At 43.1% G+C, this 12,423-nt stretch overlaps 1 protein-coding gene across 1 annotated transcript; it reads right to left on the reverse strand.

Annotated features, from left to right (window-relative positions):
• Positions 1 to 701: 701 nt before the first annotated feature.
• On the reverse strand, positions 702 to 12,115 carry slc7a8b (solute carrier family 7 member 8b; the record flags this gene model as incomplete). The annotated part of the gene is made up of 12 exons (XM_083929072.1): positions 12,047 to 12,115; positions 11,367 to 11,565; positions 8,317 to 8,521; positions 7,468 to 7,619; positions 6,981 to 7,106; positions 5,364 to 5,517; positions 4,513 to 4,636; positions 4,150 to 4,253; positions 3,563 to 3,659; positions 3,313 to 3,462; positions 955 to 1,132; positions 702 to 829 (listed from the first exon to the last, which is right to left on the reverse strand). The coding sequence occupies exons 2-12, from the start codon at positions 11,521 to 11,523 to the stop codon at positions 702 to 704; spliced, it is 1,575 nt and encodes a 524-aa protein (XP_083785198.1). The 5' UTR covers positions 11,524 to 11,565; positions 12,047 to 12,115.
• Between the last annotated feature and the right edge of the window lie 308 nt (positions 12,116 to 12,423).

Consider the following 12,423-nt stretch of genomic DNA (forward strand, 5'->3'; position numbering starts at 1 on the left):
TAAATTATAAAAAATAAGGTGTATGGTCAGCGTAGATGGAAACTTTCATGAATATTTTATTTCCTGCTATGAGCTTTCTGTTGATTAATACATTGAGAGGTGCTTTTTGCTCTCTTTATGCCAGGGTCAGTTTTTTTTACTAAGGAAAATTTGCAGTGCCTCATTTTAAGATTACCTATTTTCAAGAAGGATAATCAGCCAGCTATCAGCTCTCCAAGGTGCTGTCAGAACTGGAGATCTGTGCAAGGAAAAGCAACCGCTCCGTGCTCTCTAAAGTCAAATGTGCTTTCTCTGTATGTATTCAAAAAGGGAGCGTTATAAATGAATTCAAACACGAAATTGGCACATAATGTTAACACAGAATAAAAACCATTAAACCATCTGGAAAAATGTCACTTTAGTGTTCCTGTAGTGAGGTGAGAATAGAAACAGATTGAACAATACATACAACTTGCATATTAAAAAGTTCTGCACTGTCGCCCGGACTGTACAACGAGAAGAACAAAGTTTTAAATTCTAACGTGAAAAAACTCAGTGCTTCATTCAAAGTAAGTGATATTTCATCTCAAACTCGTTCTCGGCTCACGAAGGCCAGTCAAACAGAGCAAGAAAGTCCAGTGTTGTCGACCAACAAGTGGGTAAGTATGCTAATCTTTTTTAGAGTCTTCCCCCAAAAAGAGTGTGAGGTATTGCAGGTTTGTTTATGCACAATCAGAAGTTAGGGGGCCTTCGTCATCTTCACCATCTTCATCGTTTCCGGGCTCCACGCGCTCCTCCATGACCGGATAGACCACCGAACAAAGCTTTTGGCACAGATGAGTAATTTTACCTGGTTATAGTAGGGGATGGAAGAGGCCAAATTAGAGTTAATGGTTCATACATGGAAATTATTAATTTCAAGGACACTTATAAGGCATTTATGCTGATTAACACACTTTTTAGTAGTCACCTTACCAATAGTAATATTACAACACTGTGGCTTGTTTTCCCAGTATACTCCCAAGAAATATACGGGAACGCCAGTCATCATGATGGCCAGACCGAAACCGCAGACGACGGGTTCAGAGTAGAGAGAGAAGACCAGCAGGAAGGCCCAGAACAGCAGGTAGATCACTGGCCACATCAGGCTCACCTGAAAAACCATGGACAGACAGTGTTTTAAAAGAGAAAAAGACTGAACACTGTTAGCCTGTGAATGTTCTCATTCGTCCAGGTCATCGTTATCCTCAAAGCAATTTCAGTCAAAAACAACTGGACTGGTTGTTTGTCTAGGAAGACGTTTCAGGCCCAGGAAGACGTTTCAGGCCCATTGTCAGCAGCATAAACTCGGTCACTTATAACATTGCCAAGCATGTTGCCAATATTCTGGCACCACTGGTGGGAAACACCCCACGCCACATCCAAAACTCCATGGACTTTGTGAACAAAGTCCGAGACCTAAAAATGGATCCAGATGAAACCATGGTGTCCTACGATGTGACTTCCTTGTTCACCTGTATTCCAACCATGGAGGCCTTGGCCACGGTAAGAGAGCGGCTCACACAGGACATTTCCTTACAAAACCGAACAAATCTCAAACCAGACCACATTTGCCAACTTCTGGATTTGTGCCTGAATACCACATATTTCCAGTTTAATGGCATTTTTTACAGACAGAAACACGGCTGTGCCATGGGTTCACCAGTATCCCCTATTGTGGCAAATCTGTACATGGAGGAGGTAGAGGGCAAGGCTTTGAACTCCTTTAAAGGAGTAACCCCAAGCCATTGGTTCAGATATGTGGACGACACATGGGTTAAGATCAAATCCAAAGAGGTGCAAACTTTTACTGAACATATCAACTCAGTGGACAGAAACATCAAGTTCACCAGAGAGGAAGTTAAGGACAACAGCTTGCCCTTCTTGGACTGTGACGTCCATATGGAGAATGACAGGAGCCTCCACATAGCGGTATACAGAAAACCCACTCACACGGATCAATATCTACTTTTTGACTCTCACCACCCTTTGGAACACAAGCTTGGCGTTATCAGAACACTGCAGCATAGAGCTGATAACGTACCCACTAGCTCACAAGCTCAAGGGGAAGAACGCAAGCACCTGAGAGGCGCCCTCACAACTTGTGGCTACCCCAGCTGGACCTTTGTTAAAACGGCAGCTGCCTCCAGAAAGAAAACCAAAGTGGTTGAGAAAGAAAAAGATAACAGGAGAAACAACATAGTCATCCCATATGTGGCTGGGGTATCGGAGAAACTCAGGAGGATTTTCAATAAACACTGCATCCCTGTGTATTTCAAACCCGGTAACACACTCAGACAGAGACTAGTACATCCGAAGGACAGAACACCACACCACCACAAAAGCAACCTTGTTTATGCTGTCCAATGCAACGAGGAATGCAAAGATCTTTACATTGGAGAAACAAAACAACCACTGCATAAACGCATGGCCCAACACAGGAGAGCTAACTCCTCAGGCCTGGACTCGGCTGTCCACTTACACCTCAAGGAGAAAGCCCACTCCTTTGATGACAGCAATGTCCAAATCTAGGACAGAGAGGACAGATGGTTTGAAAGAGGAGTAAAAGAAGCCATCTATGTAAAAGTGGAGAAACCATCGCTAAACAGAGGAGGGGGTCTGAGACACCACTTATCTCCAATTTACAATGCTGCCCTTTCATCCCTTCCCAGGAGATTCAACAATCTAACCTCAAAGGACAACTGTTCACACATGGCCCGGGTGACCCCAACAACTGTCGTTCAGACTCAATAGAGCACTAACGAAGTCGAAACCAACTGCCCACCAACGACTGTCACTCTAACAACGGGCGTGGGCACTTGGAGCACAAAGGGTGTCAGTGACATCATCGGCCTTGTGAGAGGTTAAATACCTGGATCTCCACACCAGTTAGTTGGACCAGTCCCAGCCTGGTCAGATGCGTACATGAACTGATGAAGCCTCTTGGATGAGAGGTGAAACGTCTTCCTAGACAAACAACCAGTCCAGTTGTTTTTGACTGAAATTGCTTTGAGGATAACTGAACACTGTTACCTTTTGTCAGTCAGTGCAGTCATTGTTTCAAAAGATTTGTGAAATTAGATTGTTGGTTATGAATCCACAAGAATTGGATAGATGTTTGGCCAAAAAGTGATCGATGTAGCTTTGAATAGACAGCGCAAGTATCCTGTATTTATGGAAAATACACAGGTATGTAAATGGTTTTAAACTGTGTCGCTACAATGTCATGGCACTTGATAGTTAGTATAAATGGTGTCAACAGCCAAACCCAAGTGGCTCTTTCTGCGTCTTTACCTTGATGGGTCTATACATGTCGGGCTCTTTGATGCGCAGCACAATCTGCCCGGCGACAGTGACTCCATAGAAGAGGTAGTTGATGAAACCCACGTAGTTTATGAGGGTGTAAATGTCACTGGTGCACAGCATCAGCAGCGTGGAGATCAACTGAATATGGTGAGGAGGAGAGTTATCATTTCTGCACAAAGCGAGGACAACGGGCTACACAAAAAGGACAAAAAGGAGACGTGTAGTTGTTGGGACTCACGGTGAACAGTAAGGCTGGTATAGGAGTGAAGCGTGTGACGTGAATCATGGCCAGCAGGCGTGGGAGATGGCCTTCCCTCGCTCCGGCGAAAAACAGCCTGAGAGACAGAACCAAAGACCATTAAGTCCTGGGAGCGGAGCCAGCTGGTGCTTGCTTTACCGTGTGCACCAGTCAGCTGAGAGCTCAGGAAACGCAGTTCAAGTGATTATGGAAGCACCGATGAAGAGACAGGCTGCAGGAGAAAACATCCCAGGGTGAAAAAAAGGACCGAAACGGGAGTAAGATGGGCGCAGTACTTTGGGATGTGTTGACAGTCAAGTGGGGTCATCTTACCAGAGTGAGAGGCATACAGTTTTTTATTCAGGCTCTTTCCCTACAACCTGAAATCCAACTGCATGCATTTACAATGCATATTATTATTCTCCTTTTTACCCTGCTTACCCAGTTTCTACATGTACATCTACAGCTATGGGCTCAAATATCAGCACAGAAATGAAACAGAGAGCACAGAACCCACAGAAGCTTGAACGAGAAGAGAGGGAGGACAGAGGAGTAAGGGAGGAGTGGGGGGCGGAGGACAAACTGACCGCGATGACGTGAAGAGGGAGCCATTAACCCCCCCGAAGGTGGAGAGCGCCACAGAGATGGGCATGATCCATGACATTACTCCTAGCAATTTCTCTCCAAATGTCTGGGAGAAATATTAGGAGTCGAGAGAAAGAAGAGAAGGAGAGAACACGTACACATGAAGCACATACTTGAATAACAGCGACTAATCAAGACATTTCAGAACAGAGACAGATGAGGAGCATGCACCGGAGGAACATGGTTAATGTAAATGGCTGCTGGGCAACTGCTCCATTTCAAAGTGATTACAAAGCCGGATACGCTTCTAGCTACACACGTTTTCTACATTCAGATTTGGGTTATCTGTGAGTGTGTTTTCTCACCACTGCCACAGCGTTGGAGGCCAGCAGCTCCTGTGGGCTCATGGCTGTGATGTAGGCCACATTGGCAAACACGTAAACAAACGTGACCACAGGGATAGAGATGTAAATCGCACGAGGTAGATTCCTGGATGATGAAAGACAGGGTTGACACAAAAAAATGTTATAAACCTCTGATTCAACATGTGAAACACTTGGATACATAATCAGAAACAATCTATAAATTGTTACTGGATGGACAGGAATCAAAATATTTATTTATTGAATTACCAGAATACTATATATAGCTGTATCATAATATATATTGTTATGGAGCTATGAAATGACAAGTATGGGAATAGAAGATTCTAGCCCTTCTAGGTACTTCTTACAATTAACCAGATGTGCAAATCATTTGCATCTTCAAGATTAACAACAACTCAACAATAATCTCAGAAACAGATTGTGGGGATCTCTGCTGTGGAAGAAGTGCCATCCTGTTGCAACACAATCTTCCTCTGACAAATGTTAAATTCAGATGGAAAGCTGATATGAGAAAAACAATTAACATATGCCTCATCTTTATTCTCGACCAATTTTTTTTTTTTTTGCCATTTTCTTCTGTATGTTGAGCTTTTTATTTTTCTTGTGTTAAGATCTTAAGTTTTTAATTACATTTTTTTGTTGAGTTGTTGGCTTATATTTGTTTTGAATCTCAATAGCACAATCCCTTTTTAAACCTTTAATTAACTGTTTTGTGATAAAATTTTTATATTGCAATCCTGGAGAGGGAGGGACACACACTCACTCGAACACTCACACACTCACTGTTGTCTGAATCCTCTAATGTATTCTGTTATCTTGTTGCTTGTTACCTGTATGGGTCAACTAGCTCCTCCGTGACGTAGTTGAGGAAGTTCCAGCCTCCATAAGCAAAGGAGCCCTGTAGGAAGGACAAAGCGATCTGACCGACGCTGTAGTCTCGGAAGGTTTCAAAGGCGTGTTCTGGCTCCAACCAGTAATAGTGACCTGTGAACCAAAAAGCAGGTTTCATTGAAATGAAGTCCAATTTGGTGTGAGCTGCTTCTCACTACCACAGTCTGAGCAGCAGATGTCACCACACACACACGCACGCATGCACGCACCACATCTGGTTCTTCTGCTTTGAGTTTAAAACGTTATTTCTGTTAAAGTTCATTCCTGTCTTTTGATTACAGATGCAAAGGTCTGATAATGTCTTTCATTTAATCTACACAACTTCAATTCAGAGTGGTCCACTTTAGGTTTTTACCTGAACAGCATGGAGAAAACATGAAAGTATTTAATTTGCTGAAATGTAGAAATACCCTGTTTTAGTCCATGTAGACATCTTATAGGTGGTGACTATTAATCCTCATTTTTAAGCTTTTTGTCACACAAAGTGGAATACGAGGGGGCTGAATCCCATGAATGAGTTGTCTTTGTGTGGATTATGAGTGTGATGAAGCGCTATGGAGGGACTGTAATCCGTCTTTCACACTGGAATCACAAATCCCATGATTGGCACAAGGGGACTTCATTGTCATGGTAGCTAAAGCGTTGCCGTTTCAAAAATAGCTTCCCCATTTTAGGCTTCATGCCTTAAAAGGGATAGTTTGGCTATTTTGAAGTGGGGTTAAATGAGGTACTTAACAGCGACCCGCCAGTTTCGAGAAGCAGGAAGGTATCGACACTGAAGCTACTGTGGACAGGGAGGCAGCAGCTAAACTTGTGCGTAGGAAAACTGTGAGATAATGTAGTGCCTTCTGATGACAAGGTAAAGCAATGAAAACATTCTAAATATAGCGTACACATAAACTGGTAGGTTTCTTTTGGTGAGCCTTTTTTAAAGGTGACTAAAGTACATTGTACTGCAGCTGCTGTCCCCTGTAGGTAATTCACTGATATGGCTCAAGTAACTCATATAACCACACTTTAAAAAAGCCAAACCATCCCTTTAAGACAGTGATGTCCAAGTCACGGGTCATAAAGAGGGAAGGAAGAAGAACATTTCATCTCATCTTCAGCCTCTTATACGGGGTTGGGTCGCGGGGGCAGCAGCTTTAGCAGGGGACCCCAAACTTCCCTTTCCTGGGCCACATTAACCAGCTCTAACTGGGGGATCCTGAGGCGTTCCCAGGCCAGTGTGGAGATCTAATCTCTCCACCTAGTCCATGTGTCGTCCCCGAGGCCTCCTCCCAGCTGGACGTGCCTGGAGTACTTCCAGAAAGACTAAAACTGCATATTTATTGTGAGATAGTGAAAGAAATCCTTTCAGAGCTCTGATTACTATTCAAACGAAACACAGAGGGAAACATGGCTCTTCAGTTGAACTTGTTAGCACAAGTCTGACAATCGTCCAACTCTGTTTCACTTTAAGGGTAAGAGCCAAGAGGAATATGAACTACGTCTCTAATGAAGAGACAAGGACAGTGAGAAACTAAAATAATTATAGATGGACAAACAAACACTACCTTTGCATATTTGGACAACACCCATGATTATGATGAGGCCCAGGGCCAAGAGCTTCCCAGCAGTGAAGACATCTTGAACACATGTGGCCCAGCGAACACTGTAGCAGTTCACCCAGGTCAACAGCACTGTAGGACATAGAGCACATAAAAATACAGAACAACAATACAAAAATAGACAAATGCATCCAGAGGCATTTGGGGTTTCTACAGCCTCTGTATCATCCGCTTATTTTAGGCTGATGTTTAAAATGCAACAAAGGAGTTCTTAAAACGATTCAATTTACACCGCTGGGCTGTGTTTCGTTTTTGAGTTAAGCGTGTTTCTTTAACGAGTTTAAAAACAACGGAAGAAAGCAGAGTTTTGATCAAATAAAATCACTATGCCTGAAAATATTCCTGACAGAGAGCTTTAAATGCTGCGCCGAGATCTGCATCTGCTCTCATTTTATCCTTAGGTTCATTTGAGAATAGAATATTTATGACTCACGCAGACAGACTGCAGCCAGCAGGCGTAGGCCACTATCTGGGGGGAGGCAGGAGGGGAAGAGGGGCTGCAGGATGTAGTTTGAGAAGGTGAGAGCAATCACAGCCTGGTTTGTAGGGTAGATAACCAACACTGCAATCCACAGACGCAGAAACCTGGGGGACCACAAATGCAGGAGGTCAACGAGACATAGTCACACACATACCAGCGAGTGCACACAACTACAGACACGCACAACAGTGTGTGAGCCTGCTAGCCCTTTTAAAGCTAAAAAAACAAAGCAAGTTAAGCATATTAGCTAAGTGCATTATAGAAATGCACTGGGGCATTGTTGTTAAAGAAGAGGAATGAGTGGAACTGGGTCAGTGACATGCTGGGACGCTGGGAATACATAACACTTAATTATATGGCGAGTATGAGGATGTGAGGATGAGGGTTCACAGCAAGTTCACGTTAATTACAACAGGCTTGCTTCAACCTTGCTATGTAATATAACACAACATTAAAACACTGGATTGGAGCAAACCTTTGAAAGACCAGACATGGCAGGCAAAAACACCTTCTGTAACATGTCTTCTTTCAGACTAGAGGAAAGAAAAACAACCCAAATACACATGTAGGTGTTTATTAAAGTACACTTTGTCTTTGATACAAGTGTAGGATGCTAAAGATTTGATTGAGTATTGTTGTAAATGGTAATTTAAAATAAAAATACTCTTGAGCTGGAAATCTCTACTTCAGTAGAGATGACATGGACCAAACTGTCTCGTTTCATTCCTATATATTTCTGAAGTTTTTTTTACCCTAAATCAAAACTTTCCTTTTGATAAATCCAACAACATTTGTTCTCACCCTGCCAGTCCTCCAAAGATGTCCTTGACATAAGAGTAGTCTCCCCCTGACTTGGGGATGGTCACGCCTAACTCTGCATAGCAGAGAGCACCGATGGCAGTGATGACTCCGGTGGTAACCCACACAATGATGGCCACACCCACTGAGCTGGCATTCTCCAGGACTCCCTTAGGACTCACAAAAATCCCTGATCCGATGATGTTGCCTGAGTGAGTAAAATAAATAAATTAAAATACAGGACGGGTTAAGAAACAAATCAGAAGCAGGGCGTGAAGTTTTAGCATACCAATGCTACCTCTTTAAAGTTGCCCTCATCTTCTGTATAAAGAAACAGAACTGCAGATTAATAGTGGGTCAAAAAACAGCAGGGAGACAATCTTCGGACCTGCGGCACAGAGTTCAGGATATAAAAAGGGAAAGATTCTGTTTGAGTTCCAAATCGCATACTTTCTTTGTACTTTTAATACATTTGCAGCTGCTCTTATATAGTGCATACTGCTGCATTCAGTATGCATACATTTTGGACATGCTACTACTAAATTTGCACGCTCCACAGAAAATGCCACAGAAGTACCCTCTTAGATGCCGCTTTGGTGGATAAAACATGATCAAGTGCCCTCTAGGGTGCCCTTCCAGTGGATAAAAATATGATGGACCTCTAGATACCCCCCCCCCCCCCAAAAAAAAATAAAAATTGCAAAAACATGATGCGGTGCCATATAGGCTGCGTTACATGCTAGGAAACCATCTGTGCTCTAGCTTCTAACCGCATGCTGCTGGTGCTTGTTTGGGATTTGTTTTGCTTTATTTTGGATTATGTCATGAAAGCAGTTAAGACATAATTTGCATTTTACTTTTGACATCTGGAGCTGAATGTAGTGCAAGGCTATTCCAGTGGTAGCAACAACACAAGAGAGACTATTAGCATCTTTGGTGAGGTTACTATTTTTCCATTGTTTTAGAAAATAATGCGTGTGCCTTCTAATGCCTGAGCTCCTGGGACCAACGAACAAATCCAAGTGTGAAGGCAAATCCAGTTTGTTACACCTACTGTAAAGCTGTCAGTGTCTGGGAAAGGATGAGGAGCTCAGTACACTTATGACACTGCCTACTCTGATTTGCATTGAAAATAGGTACTTGTGCAGTTTGAATGAAATCACCTGTTGTAGCAAGACAACATCAGTTGTCACTTACTGGATGTATTGGATTAAAAGCTATTGTGAAATGGTGACAAAGACTGCACTTAAAGTCTGACTCAGCACGGCTAGGGACAGAGACAGGATTGAATGCATTAAGGATTAGTCTTGTGTTGCTTCTTCACAGTGTTGTGTCGGTGCTGGAGAAAAGGTGGCTGCACAAGCATTCTGGGATAGGGGAAGAATGATTCTGGCCTGGTTGCATTCCTTAGACCAGTCACAGTCGTCTTGGGTGACACTAAGTCCAGGATGCAGCGACAGTGCCCTTCCAAAATAGATAGGGGAGATAGTTTAACTGACAGTGGCTCCACATGCCCAAAATAGCTTGCGTGCTTGGTAGTTGGAGCAAAGTGAAAGATGAATAATAAGTTTTGACATCATCTATTCATAATCCATCATATTGAGGCCACCATAGAAAATCCCTGTACAGCTGCTTCTTGTCAATGATAAAGAGAGCACACTCCAACCATGCTTAAGGTGGGGATGGAAAACGCAGCCCCAACAATGGTGGACACCATCATTAGTGGGATTGCCATTTATTGACATTTCTTTTTCCCCCTTTTTACTTGTATGTGAGGTCGGCAGAGACTTGACCAAGTGACATGAAAGAGCATGTGCAAGATGGATAATGCCGCGAGTGCACGGAGGATGCCCAGCAGTCACCACAGAGAATGAGGGAGAGATTAACCACTCAACCACTTAAGCCTTGTTTCTACCAAGCAGTCCAGTTTAGTTCAGTTCAGTTTGTTACACATTAGTGCAGTTATTTTTGTGGTTCCATCATCAAAAGTTGTGGATGGTACCAACAGAACCGCTCCATTCTCTCCTGATTTTTCGCTACCTCTCTGTTGAGGTACCTAGCGCACTGAACCAATACTAAAAAGGTGGAGCTAGAAACATTGTTGTCTGTTGATTGGTGCAGATGTTCCTCTGCATCGTTGGTGAAGAGGAAATACAGTGAGAGCTGAATAAAGCAGTGAGGAATGGAAAGGTTTCTCCCCCCCGCTGAAGCCCACCTCTCTCAACCGGGCCAGCGCTGGGAAGCACGGTACGGAACGCACTCACACAGGTCAAATGGAGTAGACTTTAGCCGTGAATCGTGCATACGAATGCCAAGTGTGAGTGGCGCCCTAAGAGTACCATCTGCAGTGGAAATGCAGATCAGATCTAGTGTTTAGGTTAATGTACGTATGGGTTACACACGGTTCTAGAGGTACTATACCAAAAGTGTTTGATGGAAATGTGGATTTGAGTGTTGATTAGAGTGTTGATTAGAGTGCAGGGAGAATAGCTGTATTTCTTAAGTCATTGGAGAGTTTCTTTACACATGAAAAGGAAGACTGTTCAGTGACATCATAAATATACTTTCAACATGAGCTTAAAATGAAAATATTAATGGGATGGCTGGGATCTACAACTGGACCTCATTACTCCGGATGAATCCTTTTTGGCACAAACAAAAAGTAAAATATCTGTAATGAATTCCAATTGAAACTTTTTCTGGTTTTGATTATGATGTTAAACAATATCATATATATATATATATATATATATATATATACACACACAGTACAAGCCTGCTGTACTTTTTTGTCATCAGGAGCCCTTTAGGTATAAAGGATGTAGTGGAAAGTGAACTAATTTTGAACTAGGCCATAGGCTACGATAGAAGCTATTATTTAAGACCGACACGTGTCAATAAAGCCTGACAGTATGTAATGAACTGATGATACATAGAACTTATTCTTTATGCAGAAATGGTCGTTTTCTTCAAAAACCGGTGGGCGCTTCACTGCCTGTGGGTAATGAATCACTTTCCTCAGTTCACGGAGGTGAAACAGCACATGTACTTACCGATTATAATGGCACAGGCGCTGACGAGGCCGATCTGCTTTTTCAGAGCCACCCCGGAGCTTCCTGCTGCATCTTTCCCCTCACCAGACGGGTGGTCTTGGGACTGTGAGTGTCCGCTCCCGCCGCTGCTGCCCCGCTTCCTCGGACCTTCGGTCATCCTGCAGTCCTGTCCGGAGAGTCCCCGTCTCCCTACTTTAGCCTACAAATGCATCATTTAGGGAGAATTGTGTTTTCAACCCTGCAGTTTTGATTTCTCGGACACATTTGCTGAGTAGGTTTCTCCAACACTTTCCTGCGGCCCATTCTGTCAGAAATGCGCATGGCACTTGTTTCCATTATTAGGGCTAAAATTAGAAACCACCATCAATTATTCACAGTGCGGCCCGATGAGAGGCCCAGCTGTCTGGAAGATTTACAAGTGAACAAAAGCACTTTGAGATCATTGGAGTTTGTTCCACAAAATGAAACGTAGGCTAACATTAAAAAAAGGTCAATGTAGATAAATTCAAAATCAAATTGGTCGGTTTAATAGGTCTCATGCAGGTCCAACGACTCTGTTTCCTGTGCAACCAACAGGAAATAACCTGTCGGACTAACCAATTAACCCATCAGCACTAGCCCTCGTGCTCTGTGTTTTGCTGTTTGAAACTCAAGAAACAACTATCAAAGTGAGGACCCACCTTTCCTGCAGCCGACGATAAATCCCCTGAAAGAAAAGCTGCGTGTTAAGTGACGGACTTCATGTTCGGCTGAATTCCTGCCGGCTGGCCTTGATAACAAAAGACCCCCAGCTGACAGCCTCGAGAAATAGAAAAGCTGGTTGTTCTCAGCCAATCAGCGCGGCCCAACTTGTCAACAGGTCCCAAGCCCCGCCCACCGCTTCCCCATTGCTAAAATACACAACCTGAACACCTCCAGCATATCATCAAAGACAGGCTGAAATAATGACAAAAATATAGCCTAAATACCTTTATTACAATTTTCTTAAAAAATAAATAAATTATAAAACCAAATGTATCATTATAAATACTAAAAGTGATTCTTGAAAGCTGGTACA

This window comes from Echiichthys vipera, assembly GCF_963691815.1.
Source record: "Echiichthys vipera genome assembly, chromosome: 15".
NCBI classification, from domain to species: Eukaryota; Metazoa; Chordata; class Actinopteri; order Perciformes; family Trachinidae; genus Echiichthys; species Echiichthys vipera.